This window comes from Brachyhypopomus gauderio, chromosome 9 (assembly GCF_052324685.1).
Source record: "Brachyhypopomus gauderio isolate BG-103 chromosome 9, BGAUD_0.2, whole genome shotgun sequence".
In the NCBI taxonomy this organism is placed as follows: domain Eukaryota; kingdom Metazoa; phylum Chordata; class Actinopteri; order Gymnotiformes; family Hypopomidae; genus Brachyhypopomus; species Brachyhypopomus gauderio.
The window spans coordinates 10,378,973-10,398,055 of record NC_135219.1 but is presented as its reverse complement, the minus strand read 5'-3'; the positions used below and the strand labels follow the sequence as shown (position 1 = coordinate 10,398,055).

General features: G+C 42.1%; 1 protein-coding gene across 1 annotated transcript; it reads left to right on the top strand.

Annotated features, from left to right (window-relative positions):
* The first annotated feature begins 5,368 nt into the window (after positions 1–5,368).
* On the top strand, positions 5,369–18,011 carry b4galt6 (UDP-Gal:betaGlcNAc beta 1,4- galactosyltransferase, polypeptide 6). Its single transcript, XM_077016997.1, has 9 exons — positions 5,369–6,114; positions 11,817–11,933; positions 12,058–12,171; positions 12,918–13,039; positions 14,578–14,694; positions 15,074–15,261; positions 15,967–16,089; positions 16,211–16,312; positions 16,577–18,011. Exons 1-9 carry the CDS (start codon positions 6,000–6,002, stop codon positions 16,722–16,724), a joined length of 1,146 nt encoding a protein of 381 aa, XP_076873112.1. The 5' UTR covers positions 5,369–5,999; the 3' UTR covers positions 16,725–18,011.
* The last annotated feature ends 1,072 nt before the right edge of the window (positions 18,012–19,083 follow it).

The window sequence follows — 19,083 nt, the reverse complement described above, 5'->3', positions numbered from 1 at the left end:
CCAGTTTAGCTGGCTTACTTCAGAAGAGATTTGTCTCAGTTTTTTCTGGGGTTTTAAATTATTCAGATATTTGTATTTCTATTTTTTATGTTTACTTGGTTCCTGGAAGGCTAAGCAATCCTGGGGTACTTAATAGTCTTGGGTTTTAAAACCTGCTTATAATGAAAGATTGGAGAACTGAGGTGGACTTTGCCTGTGGCCTGAAGGAGAGTTCCAGTCTTCTATGGTTGTAGGCCTAGTCTACACCAGACTGGGAGTGATGTGAATATTAGTGTATTCAAAATAGGTTCCAGTAATTTGCATTTGGGATGGTAAAGAAAATGTTCTTTTTAACTATTCAATTTGAGTGTTTTGATATTGCTTGCGGTCACTTTGAAGTTGTCTTTTTCTCCACAATATGACAAAGGTCATTGATGGATCAAGCACTAAAGAGGTTAAATGCCTCAAATTGACAAAGCAATTGTGTTTGTTTTTGATTCACATTCTGGATACTCAAAGTATAATCAAGATAATATTACTGGGAAAGAATGTTCTGGTTCTCCATTCTGGGATTCGTTTTTGGTCCATGTCAGCAGTGCACCTATTAACAAACCGGGACATGATACCAGTTATGCATACGGAGGCACGGTGACCAGCCACCGCTTCAGACATCATCTCTTAAATACCGTAAGCTAGAGGAACCCACTGCATGTTGATCCTCCTCTCTCTGCATGTTTTGGCGTGTGTGCCTGTGTGTAATACACTCCTGCCACTACACTGATGGTGCAAGGTGCTAGTAACTTCAGTTCCCTCAGAGCACGCGTGTTATTACGACTACAGTTCCATGCCATCTTCGTATGATTTTCCTATTCGGAAAAGCATAAAAGCGTTTTTGACATGCGTAAAATGTAACATAAAAGTATTTCCCTATAAAGGAAATGTAAATAAATAAGTCATGTTTGACATTGATATATTAATTTTCTTTACTGGTTCATATTACAGTAGATACCAAAATATTTTAATATTGAAAAGGATGTTACATTACAAGTGTTTTTTGTTCAAATAATACTTCTTGTTTAATTAGTAATGTATATATTTGGTCATATTTTTAATAAATTACAAATGGTTTCTTTCATCTAACAAGGTGCATATAGCATAAACTTTATCCATCTTTTAAATAAGGCAGCCAAAAGTGAAACTGCAGTTCTGAAATCTGTCACCAAAGTTTTCTCGTAAATCCTGAAAATGTCAGATATAACGATTAGATATTATTATTGGGTGTGAGTCTGGGACAGAGTTCAGGAGCGTTCACTGACAAATAAATGTCCTTAGGCTATGTGCGTGTATGACGCCCGGTTGATGCCCCGTTGGTTTCCTCAATGTGTATGGGGATCAGTGCAAACATACAAATTCAACAACAGGAAAGAAAGCAGAGTAAAGAAATGGTTGTATGGGCTGCAGCACAGGGCTCAAAGTGTTTTGCAACCACACACACACACACACACACAGTCAACAGATCATTCTAATAAACTGCATAAGGGAGATAAAGGTAACTGGTTTTTTCACAGAACACATATAATATATATGGGTATGGATATACCCATTCAAATGTTTGACTTATTTATTTGTTTGAAATTTGACTATGTTATTTCCATTGATATAGTTGTGCAACACACCCACTTCAAACAAACTCACAGTAGCCTGGACTGTGTTTATTGTAGACTGCAGCACAGTAAGACTTTGTTAGGCCGAGCATATGAAGAAGTAGGACTGTCTCCTCATTTGTCTCTGACTCTGTTGCTGCTACCTCAAAGTGTGCTGTCCCATCAATGGTAAACACACAGGGAACATCCAGACCATCACAAAGTAAAAAGCTTATAGAGTAATTCACAGTTGATCGCAGTAACCATTCATTAAAAACTGCACTCGCCTGTCTTTTAGAACGAGGAACAGATATTTTTCGTCTAAGAGAGAAACTGCTTTTTCGAACTCTCACTTTCTTCGTCTCTCGTAGCTATGAAGGCTCGAGTCTTGTCTGTACTACAGACCTGCTTTTCACATACACTCTGGACATAAATAAGAGGGGATTGAACATGTTAACTTGACACTGAGATACTGATGAAACAAAACCTATCTGTGTGTGTGTGTGTGTGTGTGTGTGTTTCTGTCTGTCTGTCTCGTACTCACACACTCAGTCTGGCATGTTGTGTATATCATAATACACCAAACTATGTGGTTTAAGTGAATATTGTTACATATAAATTTAAATGTACGGTATGTATGTGTACACTAAGTGAGTGATATAAGAAATATTTTTAATAATAAGTCTTCTTTGGACAACATAGCTAATGATGTTTTACCTTACTGAGAATGCAGACATTGTTATTATTGTGTTCTTTGTGTGTCTTAATGCTTTTGTTATTTTCAGGAAGTGAAATGCATTTTTGTTTCTTTGTTTCAGAATAGGTGATTGGCTTCTGGCTGCTTCTGGCTGCCACAATGACTCTGATACTTGCACTGTTTTCCTGTCCTTCTTGCTGATGTTATGGCTTCCTTTTGAGGATCTGATCCATCAAAAGAGACAACAAAATATTCACTAACGTCCAGGGGTTTCAGCCTGGTTGAATTCTTTCCACAAGACAAAAGACATGGCATATACAGGAAACATGCTCTTCACTTATGACAATTTCATTTTAGTTAAATATCTCTTAAGGAATCAAGATATGGGTAAGTGTTTTATGGTGTGTTTAGCAGTACAGTTCTAAAGAGGTCATTGAGAATGCTGTGAATATTTCAGCCAATGACTGCATGCTTAAAAATCCCATATATGAATCACTGGCTACTAATACACTGATGATTTTCCTCCATACAAAGAAGGACTGAACAGATTGATTGGCTACCTTAAAGTGTTTTAGGTCTTTTATTTTGTTACAGTATGCTTGAACAAGGCCCGGATTGCCTCACTAGAGTTCCAAGGCCAGAAGTATGCAAAATGTTTGAATAAATGGTAAACATTATTTAAAATAAATACAAATTAATTATGCTCAAATGATTTCCAATCATTTCAAGTAAAAGAAAATGTATCAAACAGAAATCTAATCCAATATAAGAAAATCTTCCAGTGAGTACACAAACCTACACCACATCACTTCTGCTTGTGTAAACTTTAAGTGAAGTTTTGTTTCAAAATTGTCAAACGTTAACTTTTGTAAGAGCTATTCATGCCATAAACCTTTAATGTTGGGATATAATATCGTAATTACGTAGTTTTTGAAACATAGTTAAACACTTAACCAATAATATAGAACATATTTTATTTTCAGAACTGGGTTTTGCTTATTGACATCAATAAAATGTAATTTAGCCCTGGACATAACAAAAGCCAACCTCATTTTTTCCTCAAAAAATATAATCCACCTTTACTTGTAAAGTGTGAAAAATTTGAGAGAATCTCCTGTATTCATGAATAATTTCCACTCTGTCACAGACATTTCAGATAAAGATTGTGTTCTTGGCAGCCTTCTTAGGACTCTAGTAGCAGAAAGGAGGTGTTTGATTTCCAGCAACCATATGTTTGTTTAGGCTTTATGTTAGAATAGGATAAAACAATATCAATAAAAGCTTGAGCTGTTAGTGGTGAAAGTGATCTGCTAGTGGAGAAGAAATCAAGTATTAGACAATCTGAAACAAGCCATAAGTCAATACAGGACGTCTGATATGAAATGTCATGATGTAAGTATCCACGTGTATCAGCCAGATTAAAAGGGAACAAAAGTGATTTACAACCAATTTCATAGTAAAAGACACTGCAGTGGGCTTCATATCAGATATAAATGAAAGGTTCCACATTTTCTGATAATACTGTAAGAGTACTGCAGAAAACATAAGATACAATATTGTTTGCGTGTCCTTGTTGACTTTCCTTAACAAGGACCAGGATGAATGTTGACGAGAGGTAATGCAGGCTACATATAGACATAACCAGTGAATAAATTATCCAGTACTTTGGGACAGAAATCCTACAAATTAAACAGTGGCTAATATTATACCTAAACAATTAAACACGTCTAAACCCTCCAGGATGATTCAGCATCCACACCCCTTTTAAAGGATCCTCCACTGATTTCATACACAGGAGACAAAACAAAACACAACTATAGAACCACATTTATTAATAATATTATTTGAATTAATTTTACATTAGAATTAATATTATGATTTAAACATCTATTTTTTTAAACCACAGATTGGTTCCTTATCTTACATTCCTCCTCTTAAAACAAACTTTGTGTACTTTACTAGAACTTTTAGATCTCTGTTATATCTATGTTACTTACCTCTTCTAAATCTTCTTCAGATATATATATATATATATATATATATATATATATATATATATATACGACATGTCTCTACTATATATATATATATATATATATATATATATATATATATATATATATATATATATATATATATATATATATATATATATATATATATACGACATGTCTCTACTATATATATATATATATGAAGGCCAGCTAAACATGCTGTCATAAACTTGAGGCATGGCATATTATCCTTCTCGTTACCTGCTAGGGAGGACCTAGGGTGTGTCGAGAAAACCACCCCCATTACCTCTACCAGCCTGAAGTGTTGACACTTGACAGGAAGGGCTCATCCATTCAGGCTATTTACAACACATTCTGACCTTTCTAACAGCGTGCTACATCAGAAATGTGTTGGATTCATCTGTTCAGAAGAAGTTTTTCCACTGCTCAGTGATATAAAATTCTTTTTACCACTGGAGTCTTGCCTTCCTGTTTCCCTTAGATAGCAAAGGCGCTCAAATTTGTCGTCTGCTGATATCGTGCCCATCTGTGCTAAGGAATGTTGAGTTGTACGTTCGGACATGTTAGCTGGAGCAGTGTTGTGTTTGGCTGCGGTTTACTTGACTGTGCATGTCAGAATGATCCTTGACATCCTCCACTGACCCAAGTGTAAACAATCCCCTTCTGCAGAATGTTTTTCCTTAATCACACCTTTCTGCACACCTCTTGTTGGTCTACAGAACATTTGCTCAAATAATAAAAAAAAAACATTTGTGCACACACACACACTATATATACATATATATATATATATATATATATATATATATATATATATATATATGAGAGAGAGAGATAGAGAGAGAGAGAGAGAAGGATGAGAGAGATATATATGAGAGAAAGAGACAGTCTATGATGTAGATATTACGGAAATACAGATACAGGTATACATATTTTTATGCTGCATTTAAAACTTTTATTTTGGAAGACGGTTTATTCATCAGTATTTTTGACGACCATCTTGGAAATGTCGTTCGCCTTCACGTTACCCGCGGCGAACACTTACCGGAAACCAGGCACCAGCCACCCAGCGGAGACTGCATCGCCAGCAGAAATGGGATCGGAGAGGCTTCGTAGTTTTTTATTTTAACTACATTTTCCACGCTAGTTATTATTATCATCATTATATTTTTTGTCCTCTGTAGTGCCTTTTTTGACCCCCCCTATGAAGTTATCGGAACAGGATTTTGCCTACTGGCGCGTGTATCCAGAGCCACTGGGCGCACTGGTTTGAGTGGGAGGAGGCGGACCCGACCCACATCGCTCGTCACGGCTCGACTCGCCAGAGTCCACATAAAAACCCGTCGTGCGGTTCAGGCCGCACCTTTGAACGAGTCGCAGTCTTTCGCCTTTCCTCTCCCCCCCCCAGCCATGTCCGCCCTAAACAGGCACCGTGTCCGACACTCGCGGCTCGGCGCGGCCTGATAGCGGAGTCCCGGGCCTGGTGGCGGTCTGGCGTCCCTCCCGCTGGCCTGGCACACACGCTTCGACTACTGAACAACAGTTATTTCTTCAAAGAAGAGAGCTTTAAGTTAGCTTGTTATTAATTTGTATTTTTATGGACCTGGTGGTCAGCTAGTACCTGCTGCTCAGCGCAAAGAGGAGGGGAAAAAAATCAAAACAAAGATGCTAAACTCGAGGCGGCTGCTGCGGTTGTCGAACCGCTCGTTTTTGGCCTTCATCTTCTTCTTCTCCATGTCCACGACATGTCTCTACTTCATATACGTTGCCCCTGGAATAGGTGAGTATCGACTTATCTTCTCCATGTTTATGAATTAGCAAAAAAAGAAGAGAAAGAGAGAAATACGATGTTTGCTAACGGTGCCTAGCCGGACTGCTACGTTGCCATGGAGTTCTGGTTAGCATGCTAGCGGACACGGACTCTTCCTGGTCCGCGTTCATTCATTCTGGCGGAGGTGGTGTGTGCCGAAGAAAAGATGCCCACATCGTTTTAATTTGAGCTAACCGATAAACTGGTGTTTATTAAGGTAGTTAACCGGTCCCGTTCTTCCGTGGGGTGTCGGGCTGTCCTGGCGAGCTACGTGCTTGTTCTGCATTACACACCGCAGGCTGGGGCGCTCAGTGTGGCCAGCGCCCTTTGGGTCTGTGTGCTGCTGGGTTATTAAAGTGGATTATTATCTCCTGTACCTGAAATATATCAGCTGGCGGAGGTTTAGCACATCTGAACACTCACATACGTATTTTAACGTCCGTGTTTGCTATAATGATAATTTTACTGCATGGATAGTGACAGTATAATCTAGTCCAGGGTGCAGGTTGTTCTGCCTGGTTCTGTGGAGATAACGTGGTGAAATGAACCCAGATGAAAATGAAGCTGGTCAAGCTACCGGGCTTCATAGTGGATACGTTATTTTCATAGGCCACTGTTTAGTGGTTTTCTACCTTACATTTGGTGTGATTGAGTTTAAAAGGGGTATTGAAACTGCGACCTCAGTGAAGTATGTATGAACTAACGTCCTGGTTGCTCGTGAGCCAGAGAGAATTAACTGTTTTACTGGCAAAGGAAATTGTCGAAACATCCGCGTACGAGTTTGGTTGTGTAAACGTGCTACATAATCCCAACTTATTTTCGGTCTGGGGAAAAAAAACAAACGTTTCTACCATTATGAATGTATTGTGGTCAGGTGTGATGTGAGCATTACAATTCCTAATGTCATGCGGCGTAAATGGGTTATTTATAGGAACACTCCTGAACACCAGAGTCGGCCCAGCCCGGCGTGTTATGGCACAGATCATAACAGATAAGCCTTCTTGAACCCTTCATTATTAAGCAATCGTGCCAACCACTATAATTTGTTTAGCATTCCTCAGTCACTGAAGAATTTTGCATAATGCCATGGTCAGTCTCTTTAAGGATAAGGGTTAAGACAAAAGAGTTAGTGCACTGAGTAATGCTGCACTTTTTAAGGTTTTGTCCGATGTTCTTGTGAACAGATGCATCTTTATATTTCTTTAGCTCGTAGAATAGTTTTAGCGGTCTAATGGGTCTAATTTGGTCTTGCTTTGTACAATTTACTGCAGAGGTAACCTGACAAATTAGGAGGTTTCAAGCTCAAATTGTAGGTTTTTTATACATTTATATTTTGTCATTTGCCTCGTGTAGGACCTGTGTTTTTGTCTGGAGTTTCTCATAAGCTGGATGTGTGCAGTCCAGTGTTCACTACTGGACTGAACCTGAAATGGTCATTCGTACTGACAGCATGCTGCTAACTTAAACCACTTAAAAACTGCTAGTGTTAAGTTCACTCAACACAGAACGAACGTTTTCTGGCATTAGTGCATGTGACTTGAATACGTGCCACTACTTTGGGTTTGAGCTGGTCGTGTGGTTGCTGTGGTGATAATCTTTATGGCTTGTGCTGTTTCCATGTAACCCTTGTGACTTTTTGATGGTTCATTTTCTCAGACTACAAAGTAATCAAATCTAATCACAGGATGTTAGTCAGACTTTTTGATTTCTATTCATGGAAAATCAGGATGTAGGCAAATTGTTCCAATGTGGACTACATACTTGAAAGCATGAGAGTGTGTTCTTTTAAATTTTTTGCTCCCTGAACTTTGTAGTTTGTGCTAATGATGAGTTAAGGTGAGTTGAAAAAACTAAATGTCTCGGAGGACTGATTAATTGACATACAGGATAATGTGGATGTGGAATCCTTTAAATCAAAGTACTAACTGGGACTGGCAGGCTGTTATGAATGGAAATTGGGAGGTGCATTTAGAAAAATCACATCTAGCCTACCAGTTTTCAGAGACATTCAATTTCTGTAACATTTCAGTAATTTTATGCAAAACATACACTATTGTTTTGAAGCAAAACTAAACACACGTATAGAAAATAAATTTTCTTTGTCTTAAATGTTAATACTGTTCAATAATACTACTACACAGCTTTATGGGCATGTAAGCCTTTCTGACACATTTCAGGAATGTGAAACCAGGAATCGTTGCCAAATGTTTCATCTCATCACCAAACCGCAGTGTTTGCCCTTCAGATATATTCCAGTACACTTCCAAAAGACAATGTAAACAGGCGAGTTCAGATTTTCCTAAATGTGTGAATACTAATGATTTTTTTGCATTTTTTTTATTGGCATAAGGAAATAAACATCCCCAACCTTGCCTGCAGTCTATGCATGTAGGATGCAACCTCCCTGGGTTGGGGAATGGGTGGGGGGGACTGAGGACAACAATCAATTATTACTCATCATGATGCTCGCTTTAGCAATACTGCATCAGATTTTTAGTAGGAGCCTCTGACAAAAAACTGGGCCTCTATAAAATGTTAATGTATTTTAGATAACATTTAGAATATAGATAATAATAATGTGTTCTACACTGTCAGTGCTGGGCGATAAAACAATATCGATATGCTTTGTGACAAATTTTCTTCGCTGACGATGATAAGCTTGGGCAGTAGAATTCAATAAACTTTTATTTCCATTTCCCGCCTTAAGTAGCACCGCCAAACGAAGCAATCTGAGGCTGTACGCGTTGCAAATACGCAAAGCAAATTCATCAAAATGAGGACACATGCACTATATTTCTGAAACGCGCTACAAATTCAGAAACCATGCAAATCCAGCCACAACACAACAGAAGTTTTTCTGGATGAATGCTTTTGCGCAGGCACTCTGTAGGTTTTCTGCCTTAAACAACTATTGTTATACAGTTTCTCATTACGTTGAATGGGACTTAAGTAATAAAGCTCTTTAGATGTAGCAGCTGTTTTAATTAAACTAGCTAGCTATTTAGATTGTTGTGTTAAATGGGATTCTGTCTAAATTCCTAGCTAGTTTGTTACATTTAAAGAGCATTTAGCTTTTAATGTGAAATAAAGTGATGAGCGATTTTTATCATGGTTAAGAAAAATTATGCAATGTCTCAACGATTCCACAAAATAGACTAAACATAACCTGGTAAGACGAAGTGAATAACACTAAGTTTTTAACTAGAAACAAGAGTTGTTATACAGTACCTCATTACGTAGAACGTGACTGAATTAGTAAAGGTCTTTAAATGTAGATTGCTAGGTAATTAGCCTCAAAAAGTGTATGCCTTAATTTTCGTCTAAATAGCCCTACATAGCTAGCTACATTTAAAGACATTTACCCTTAGTTTTAATCAAAACATCTAGTTATCTATCTAGCTACATTTAAAGCTTTTAGAGCTTTAGAAATGCAGTCCAGTTGTGCTGAATTCTGACCCCTCAGCAGAATCCAACTCCCCTCGTTTGCGTGCACATAAAGACACTGCAGATGATATTCAGGTTAAAATTACACCCTCCATTAAAAAGGTTAATATAAAAAGGGTTATATTATTAAAATGATCCTTGTTGAATGTAGACATGTGCTTTGTGGAATAGCCTACACATCCAGATAAGTGACCAAAATAAGACGTTAACCAGACATTTCAGTCCTATGAGTTAGTGATTTTAACGTAGTTCATTGTTTTGCTATGATAAACTGACCGCATATAAGAGGATTTATGATTCACTGCCTGTGACATTCAATCAGACATGAACATTTTATTTCATTCCCTTATCTTATCCCTTGTGTTTCTGCCCCTCAGTTACAACTTTTCTTTCTCTCTCTTCTTATTAAACTTTGGAACTCTTTTCTGACACCCGTGTGTTGTGAATCTGTTAACACACTGCGGACTGAACAAATTTATAATGCTGTTTATGAACCCTGGTGGCTATGATCTATGTCTGAAGACAAGGCCTATATCAAAAGCTTTACATAACCCTTGTGAATAACAATCTGCAGGTTGTAGCCATGTTATATGTTACAGTTGTGTTCATGTGTATGTGCTTGTATGCTCAGTGGTGGATAGTACTCTGCCACTAGGGTCTGTCCTCTGTCCTTTCCTGCACCTCATTCAGTCTGTGGATCCCGTTAGAGAGTACACTATGTGCAATTGGCTGCCGCTTCTCGCCGGTGTGTGATTGGTTGTGTGAGACTTAAAGCGACCTTGGGTATCTTGAAAGGCATTATATAAATTGAGTATTCATTCATTCATTTTCACTTAAAAGTATAAAGGAAATGGTGATTTGATTTATATCGTGATATATATTGATATTGACTGAACTTTTTTTCTATATCGCCCAGCTCTGCTGTCTGTGTTATGCTTCTAATAAAGATACACAACAAAAGGATAATTGAGCATTTGTGGGAGACTTTAATGTCTCGGTGCCGGATAGCATAGGACACCCTAAGAGGTATGCCTTGATGGTTTAGAGATGTTTTGGCGCTATTAGGGGTGGCCTACACAATATTAGACATGCGGTTTTGAGTGCATATTACAAGGCATAGCTTTCCTGTGTTCGTTTCTGATATCCAAAAGTAGCCTAGTGTTTAATCATCTTGTTGTAGTTTCAACATGCATCTTCTTCAGTCTGCGGCTGGTTGTATGGCTGCTTTGCTCTTCCATGTCTGTCGTGCGAGTCTTGTCACAAGGAGATGCTCCTCCTCACCCTGTTCACTAATGCATCACTTGCTTATTCAGTTGGTGTGGGCAGAAAAGAGCAGGGGGCTTCCTGGAAATTCTGCCTGATGTGATCGACTGATTGTGAGGCTTGCTGAGCAGAACGGCTAGTTTTGACTGCAGGGTTAAATTCTGCCTTGTTTAGAATCGGTATAATTTACCGATAATGTCCCTGGCGCGCAAGAGGGTTTGCTTCAGCATCAGCCTGAACCTGCACGATACCATAATTATAACCACGGTAGGGCATCATAATTATAACCACTGTACCACAACAGAACTCTTCCAGTGACCTTGAAAATAGCACTGCTCCTGCAGTTGTGTGTGGCAGAGTGCCCAGCAGGGAGCCTTTTCATCATTTGCGAGTTACAGTAGCCATCGGTGCCAGTTGTCTTTTTTTTTTTTTTAAGCCCATCAGTTTTAGGCACCCTGCTAGATAAATGGGAAAAAAATCACTTTGCCTGTCTGCAGGAGACAAAAGAAAATGGAATAAGATGGGAATCTTGAAGGCTGAGGGGTCTTGACGGTTCCATGTAGGCCACCTGTTTGCCTGCAGAGAAAGAAAAATACAGCATGACACAATGAGATGTAGTAGAATTTGCCATGTAAGGTCTTCTACACACAGAGGGCGTTTTTGTTCTTTGAGTACACGGTGCAGTTACAGAGCAGCATACGTATAGAACTTGGTCAGCTTATCCTTGCTTTCTAGACGCTGGGCCTGCGTAACCTGTCTCTAGGGCTCGTGTCTGGAGGCCACCCAGCAATTCATTCAGATTCCCTACGTTTTACACACTCATCAGTCTTAAGGAAATGTTTGCTTACGATTCTTGTTCTCTCTCTCTCTCTCTGTCTCTCTGTCTCTCTGTCTCTCTCTCTCTGTCTCTCTCTCTCTGTCTCTCTGTCTCTCTCTCTCTGTCTCTCTCTCTCTCTCTGTTACAGCCAACACATATTTCTTCATGGTGCAGGCTCAAGGTATAATGTTGAGAGATAATGTGCGGACAATCGGGCAGATGATCAGGTCGTACACCAACAAGAACGCCACACTGAATGGCACAGGTGAGACGCGGCAGACACGCCTCCTTCAGCTCACCTGTACCGAGACGCGCTCGGGAATGGTGCCCAGGCAGGTTGGCTAAGGCTTTTGGCCGTTTGTGCGATTTATCTGTGTTGTGTTTCACAGATTATCCAGACGGGAACAACTCCAGCGAGTACTTCCCCCAGCCGACTACATACCTCCCTGAGAACTTCACCTACGCCCACAACCTGCCCTGCCCAGAGCGGCTACCTTTTATGAGTGAGTGTGTGTACACACACACACCTGCGAGAGATTGGATCTCACTCCAAACATGTACAGGCCGATATGTGGTACACTGTGACGTGGGCATTGCCTAATCATGAACTCTGACTGAATCGTTATCTAGCCCTGTTTATCTAGCAGCCATTGTAGGATGAGGCGTATTTGATAAAAATCACAGGAATCTTCCATAGGGGCTTTTAGCATGGGTGTATTCTTCATTCTCACATGCACGTGACATTCCTGCCTTCTGCCATTACATCATAACTAAGGCGAAGGTGTGTGTGCGAGTTGCTTGAGATTCATGCAAATACTGTTTTGAGATGCCTGTAGTACACTCACTAGGGGATTGGCCACACAACTAGGCACTCTTGCTGTACCAGCTGTACTTGGAAACAAAGTAAAACTAAAGGAATGCTATGATTATCATGGTACAAGACATAGACAAGAACGTGTGGGTGGGAAGTGAGTCACACAGCTGTTCACCTGTACTGCGCTGTTAGTGTCTTCAGAACACTCCTGTGAAGGCACTCAAATCTGTGAAGGCGTTTCAAATCACTCGAAATTCTCAACAATTTTGTTGGCCCCCGATTTACACATAGAAGCAATGACGTCCATATTCTGTTAGTGTTTTGTTTTTGTTTTTTTTTTGTTTACATTTGTGTGATTATTAGAGGAACACTGAGTCCTGGTTGCTGTTTCCCTGTGGAAACTGATGAGTCAGGTTTGCCGCTATGTCTGTGCAGAGGGTCCGATGGAGGTGAACATGACCGAGGTTCCTATGGAGGTGGTAGAACTCCATCTCGCCCAGCTGGGTGTTCAGTCAGGAGGTCACTGGAAGCCCAAAGACTGCCAACCGCGGTGGAAGGTAGGCGGGCGTGTGTGTGTGTATTTTGGCCTACTCGGAAATAACAATAATTGCCCGATCTTTTGTATAAAGTGTTGGAAGGTTACACAAAATGAATAATGTCACTGGAAAATGTCAATGCTGAATTAATGAATAGTGTTTTGTTCATATTCTAGTAAGGGATGAAACATATAGCCCTTTTCTGAATTCCCTTGTATAACCAGTTGTTCCAGTCCAAATGGAGCTAGATCTGCAGGTCAGATCAATACCTTGTGGTGAGATTAGCATGATAACTGCTCACGACTACTTTCACTAGTCCAGCTTCCTCTCCAAACAAAGCTTGTGTGTGTGTTTTTTATTTTTTTATTTTTTTATTGGTGATGCGTGATCTCCATTTACACTTTTTTAAATGGAGTTGTGTCCTGAACAATAAAGCGTTTAGAAGTCGTGTTTGCGGTTTAGTTTGTTGATTCTTAAGCTAAAAGATGACGCAGGGGGGTAGTATCTGTCATGTATCAAACATTTTTATATTGTTTGTGTTGTATCACTTTGTATACACACACACACACACACACACACACACACACACACACACACACACCCATTTCCCAACCTCTCCATATCTCAGAGTTTAACATGTCGCCTTAAATACTGCACTGAATGTCTCTGAGATATGTATGTGATGGAATGAGCTGTGATGTGAGATATGCCCTCTGTTGAGCCCCATTAAAACCACTGACCTGTGTGTTGGGACGTCATTGTGAGTGGGCGGGGTCTAAATGCTGTAGACTGGATGGCTAGAGATGAGGTCGCCCTCATTTACTTACTGATTGGGTTATTTTTTGAAACATTTACCTGTACTACTACAAACTTCTTTTCAATAATGTGAGGGAGGTGCAGCTCTGACTATCAGAAATAATAGTAGGAGGAAAGTTTGACTGGGTTGGAATAATTATAAAAAATAGACATATGTGCATAAATATGAAAGTAGAGAGGAATGTGTGAAGAGCTGTATATATAATGAAATCGTTTAATATAGCACAATAGTGCCTCATGTTAATTAAACAAACTTATATAATGGATCAAATAAAGAGTTTGGATACGTGACATTCCTAACTCCCTGTGTGTGTCTAGATAAATCAATCAGATGTATATGTATTTTTGGTCATATCTCTAGCTTCCCAAGGCAAGATCAACTATATATGTTGGATTTACTGTATGCGCATTTTAGTAAAGTATCCTACTTTAACCTCAGACTTGGGAAGTTATGTTGTTTTGATGTCTCCAGTTCCGATAAGTTTTGCATACTTATTGGAAACGCATAGCTAGCAAGATTGAATTTACCTTGTTCTTGTGGTTGTCACTCGCTATACAGTAAACAGGTATAATTAAATGTCATGCATTTAAATAGTTTTTGGTTTTTGTTTGGCCATAACTGGTAAAACAAGGGTGTTGTGGGGAGGTCTGAAGGTGCCTCTTACACATTTTGTCACGTGCTTAGGTGTTTAGATGACCTGGATATCTCCTTGTCTCTCTCCCTCCCTCCCCACCCTCTCCAGGTGGCCATTCTCATCCCGTTCAGGAAGCGTCATGAACATCTCCCCATCCTCTTCCAGCACCTAGTCCCGATGCTTCAGCACCAGCGCCTGCAGTTTGCTTTTTATGTCGTTGAGCAGGTACTCACACCCATACACTCGTGTTGACTGATGCTGCCCCCTGCTGGCCTCTTGGGTTGGGTGTTTTTTTCCTTTTTGGTTTGTGTGTTTATTAACACACCAGCACAAATCATTTTTAATTATATTTATAATTTTCCATTGTAATAATAATAATAATAATAATAATAATAATAATAATAATAATAATCATCATCTTTATTTGTGTAGTTCCTTTAATTCATACCTGCAACTTAAAGTGCTTTACAGTGTTCATAGATATAAAATACAGTTTCACTTTTTTTTTTTTTACTACTGCTTGTTTGTGCTAGTGAGTTGTTTAACTATTGGGCTGCTTTGTTGTGTGTGTGTGTGTGTTCGTTCTTGCTTGTCTTGTTCTCAGGTGGGCACTCAGCCCTTTAATCGTGCCATGCTGTTTAACGTGGGTTTCAAAGAGGCGATGAAGGACCTGGACTGGGACTGCGTGGTGTTCCACGACGTGGATCACATCCCAGAGAACGACCGCAATTACTACGGCTGCGGCCACATGCCACGCCACTTCGCCACCAAGCTCGACAAGTACATGTACATGTGAGTGAAGGAGAACCCCGCGGCACTGGGCCACCACAGCCAGACACCTAGCCCTCGCGTACCCCCCCCGCCCTCACGTCCCCCCCCTCCCCGCCCTCACGTCCCCCCCCCTCCCCGCCCTCACGTCCCCCCCCCTCCCCGCCCTCACGTCCCCCCCCCTCCCCGCCCTTACGTCCCCCCCTCCCCGCCCTCACGTCCCCCCCTCTCCGCCCTCACGTCCCCCCCTCTCCGCCCTCACGTCCCCCCCCCCAAGCCCTCACGTCCCCCCCCCCGCCCTCGCGTCCCCCCCCCCCGCCCTCACGTCCCCCCCCCTCCCCGCCCTCACGTCCCCCCCTCCCCGCCCTCACGTCCCCCCCCCTCCCCGCCCTCACGTCCCCCCCCTCCCCGCCCTCGCGTCCCCCCCCTCCCCGCCCTCACGTCCCCCCCTCTCCGCCCTCACGTCCCCCCCCCCAAGCCCTCACGTCCCCCCCCCAAGCCCTCACGTCCCCCCCCTCCCCCCCGCCCTCACGTCCCCCCCCCCCGCCCTCACGTCCCCCCCCCCCGCCCTCGCGTCCCCCCCCTCCCTGCCCTCACGTCCCCCCCTCCCTGCCCTCACGTCCCCCCCTCCCTGCCCTCACGTCCCCCCCTCCCTGCCCTCACGTCCCTGCCCTTACGACCACCCCCCCCCTGCCCTCACGCCCGTTGTAACACTGTGTGTGTGTTCAGTCTGCCCTACAGTGAGTTCTTTGGAGGAGTGAGTGGTCTTACTGTGGAGCAGTTCCACAAAATCAACGGCTTTCCCAATGCATTCTGGGGTTGGGGAGGGGAGGACGATGACCTGTGGAACAGGTACGTGCGTGTGTGTGTGTGCGCGTGTGTGACTGAGCTTCACGAGGTCAAACGGTGCACATGTTCCCAGTGTCCAGGGCTGTGTGGGCTGAGGCGTTTACCCTCTGTGCCTTTTTCCCAGGGTGCACTTTGCTGGCTTTAATGTGACCAGGCCTGAGGGGGAGATCGGCAAATACAAATCAATTCCACATCACCACAGAGGAGAAGTGCAGTTCCTGGGGAGGTCAGTTTGCTCTGCGTCTCCCCCCTCACTCCTTCTGCTCGGCTACGTGCGCACGTGCACACGTCTCTCCGTCCCTTGCAGAAAGGATGGAAACTTTTGTCAGATTTTTGTAGAGTAAGAGTAAGAAGCAGAAGTGACTAGGGTTGTGCCATCTCACGCTCTGTGGTAACAGAAGATGCGGATGACAAATGACACTCGATTGTTTTGGCTTACTTGCGTCACGCTGCTGACTGATGTCTCTCTCTCTCTCTCTCTCTCTCTCAGGTACAAGTTGTTAAGATATTCTAAAGAAAGACAGCATCTGGATGGACTGAATAATCTCCAGTATTTTCCAGAAGTCTCTTTAAGTAGTCTATATAAGAACATCACGGTTAACCTGAGCCCTGAACTTGCTCCAATAGCAGAGTACTGACGTCCCCTCCCCCACTTACATCACCTGACCCTCCGCACCTGAAAATAACCCCGCACCCATGGAGTGGGGGCGTGGCAGAATGACGTACCGCTGCCAAGCAACCGCAAAACCAAGAAACAAGAGGTTACGGCCTGATTACTGGAACAGTTGAATGTGGGAACTGTGTGTGTGTGTGTGGTCAAACCTGTGTGTCTGTGTGTGTCCCATTGCATGTTTCTATGTTCATGCTGGCTTTAGCTGTTCATATCACGCTACAAAATGAAAAGGAATAAATGTGGGAGGCAGAGGAAGAGCCTGGTGTCAACACCACCAAACCTAATGTTTACTGAGAAGCCTTAACTGATCTTCATAGGCTATGTCACTCTTGTGTCATTGTGTTCACTCATGCTGACAAGGTAGAATAGCTCAGTTTTACAATCTTAACAGCGACCTAGACGCCAATAGACGTTTTGTGGCACGTTTTTGTATATACTGTAGTATTTTAAAGCATATTATTATTTTTTGTCCTACAGAAAAAATCTCTGTGGATGTTTTGATGATTTTTGTGTAATGTAAATTTCTATAATTTTTTTCCTTCATATTTATTTTGGTCTTATATTGAGGTACATTGTGGCTCCACTATCCAGTGGCGTGTGTCATGTGAGCGACGTCGTCGATGACTCATTCCTCTGGCCGTGCGGAAGTGCGTGGCGATCTCGTGCATGACGGAGTCTGGGCAGGAAACCCCAGCCTCGTGAACGAGACGCTCACATGGTCTCGTAACGACCCTCGTCGTTCCAGTGCACACACCCTCTTACATTGGCAGCTACGTCTCTCTGTCTGTCGTGTTCTCTCTTCACTTTTTTTTTTCCTTTGTGGTCTTTCATTCTTTCGTGTCTTCAAGAGAATTGGACACCGTTCAACTTAAGGACTTGAAACAAAAGGAGAAGGCATGCAGTGGTCTGCTGGGTGTTAAAGCAGAGCTGATATCAGCTGCATGTCTCCTTATCATTCACTTTTGTTGCACAATTGCTTTTTTTTTGTTTCATTTTTGTACGTCGTTTTGCTATTTTTTGTTCTATTTTTGCTATTGTTTTTGTTGTGTTGTTGATTTGAAGTGCACTGTGGGGATGGAAAGACAGATTAGAGAGGGCAGGGGGAGTGGAGGGTTCTGGGCCATCACACTAAAACCTGCTCGTCAGGTGGGATCACAGCTGCTAAAAGCCAAAATGCCCTTCACGGGGTTCTGGCGTGCATGAGTGTGTGTGTGGGTGTGGGTGTGTGGATGGGTGGTTGTGGGTGTGTGGATGGATGATGATGGTGGGTGGGTGGGTGGGTCTATGGGTGGTGGTTTTGGACATGCCCTAGCTCTGTATATGAAGTACCTTATGATGTTGCACTCTAGACAGATTGTAAGCTGGGCCTGGATGAAGGAGTATCGTTAGTGTTACTCTTGAATGGCATCAGGACTTGAGTTCAGTCTCCGAGTGTGAGACATGACTTCTCTTGACACGTTCTTGTTTAGAGCACTCAAACTTTCTCAAAGACAAACTGTAGGGTTCACTTGTGCTTGTACATATTGTTTGTCTGATATGTCTTTAGATTTCGGTGAACCATAAGTTGCTTTATTATTATAATATTTTTTTTTAAGTGTTTTGTTACTTTTTGTTTTATTCAGTTATTTATCACATCTGTCCTAAACAGAACTACTGTTTGGTATTCTATTACGTTCCCTCTGTGTGTGTGTGTGTGTGTGTGTGTGTGTGTGTGTGTGTGTGTGTGTGTGTGTGTGTGTGTGTTTGGGTGTGTGGAGACTCGGAGATGTCCGACTGTAGCAGCGCAGCAGTTCCAGGGTGGGCTGGACTGCCCCCTTGCAGCTGAGGTCTGCCTGCCACCGTGCTCCGTCAGCTGGCCATCAGCCAGGGAGCTTTGGCTAAGCAGGAGTGTACCCAGGCCTGTGACAGACAGACCAGTCGGAGGTGCTGGCCGCTCCGGCGTGCCTATGTGGGCAGTCCCTCTGCTGCTGGGGGCGGGGGCCTGTGTGCCCATTGGTTGAGCTCTTCATGCGCCCATTGGTTGAGCCATTTCCTACAGGAGACTCGCTCGGGCAGAAGCGTGAGCTCAGTTAGTGATCGCTAGTCTGAAGTACTCTCTCTGTTGTAGTCTCTTGTTTACAGAGTCTGTTTTGTTTTGTTTTTTTTTTTTTTTTTGGTTTTTGTTTTTTTTATATATATTATATATATTTTTCCCTTCCTTAAACCTGCAGACTAAAGTCTGTGTTTGAGTAGGCCCAGTTACTATGGTTAAAGGTTATGTCAACCATGGACATTTGACCAGTTGGTATAAAGAATGTAAGAGCCCATTCTGTTCTAGTTAAGAG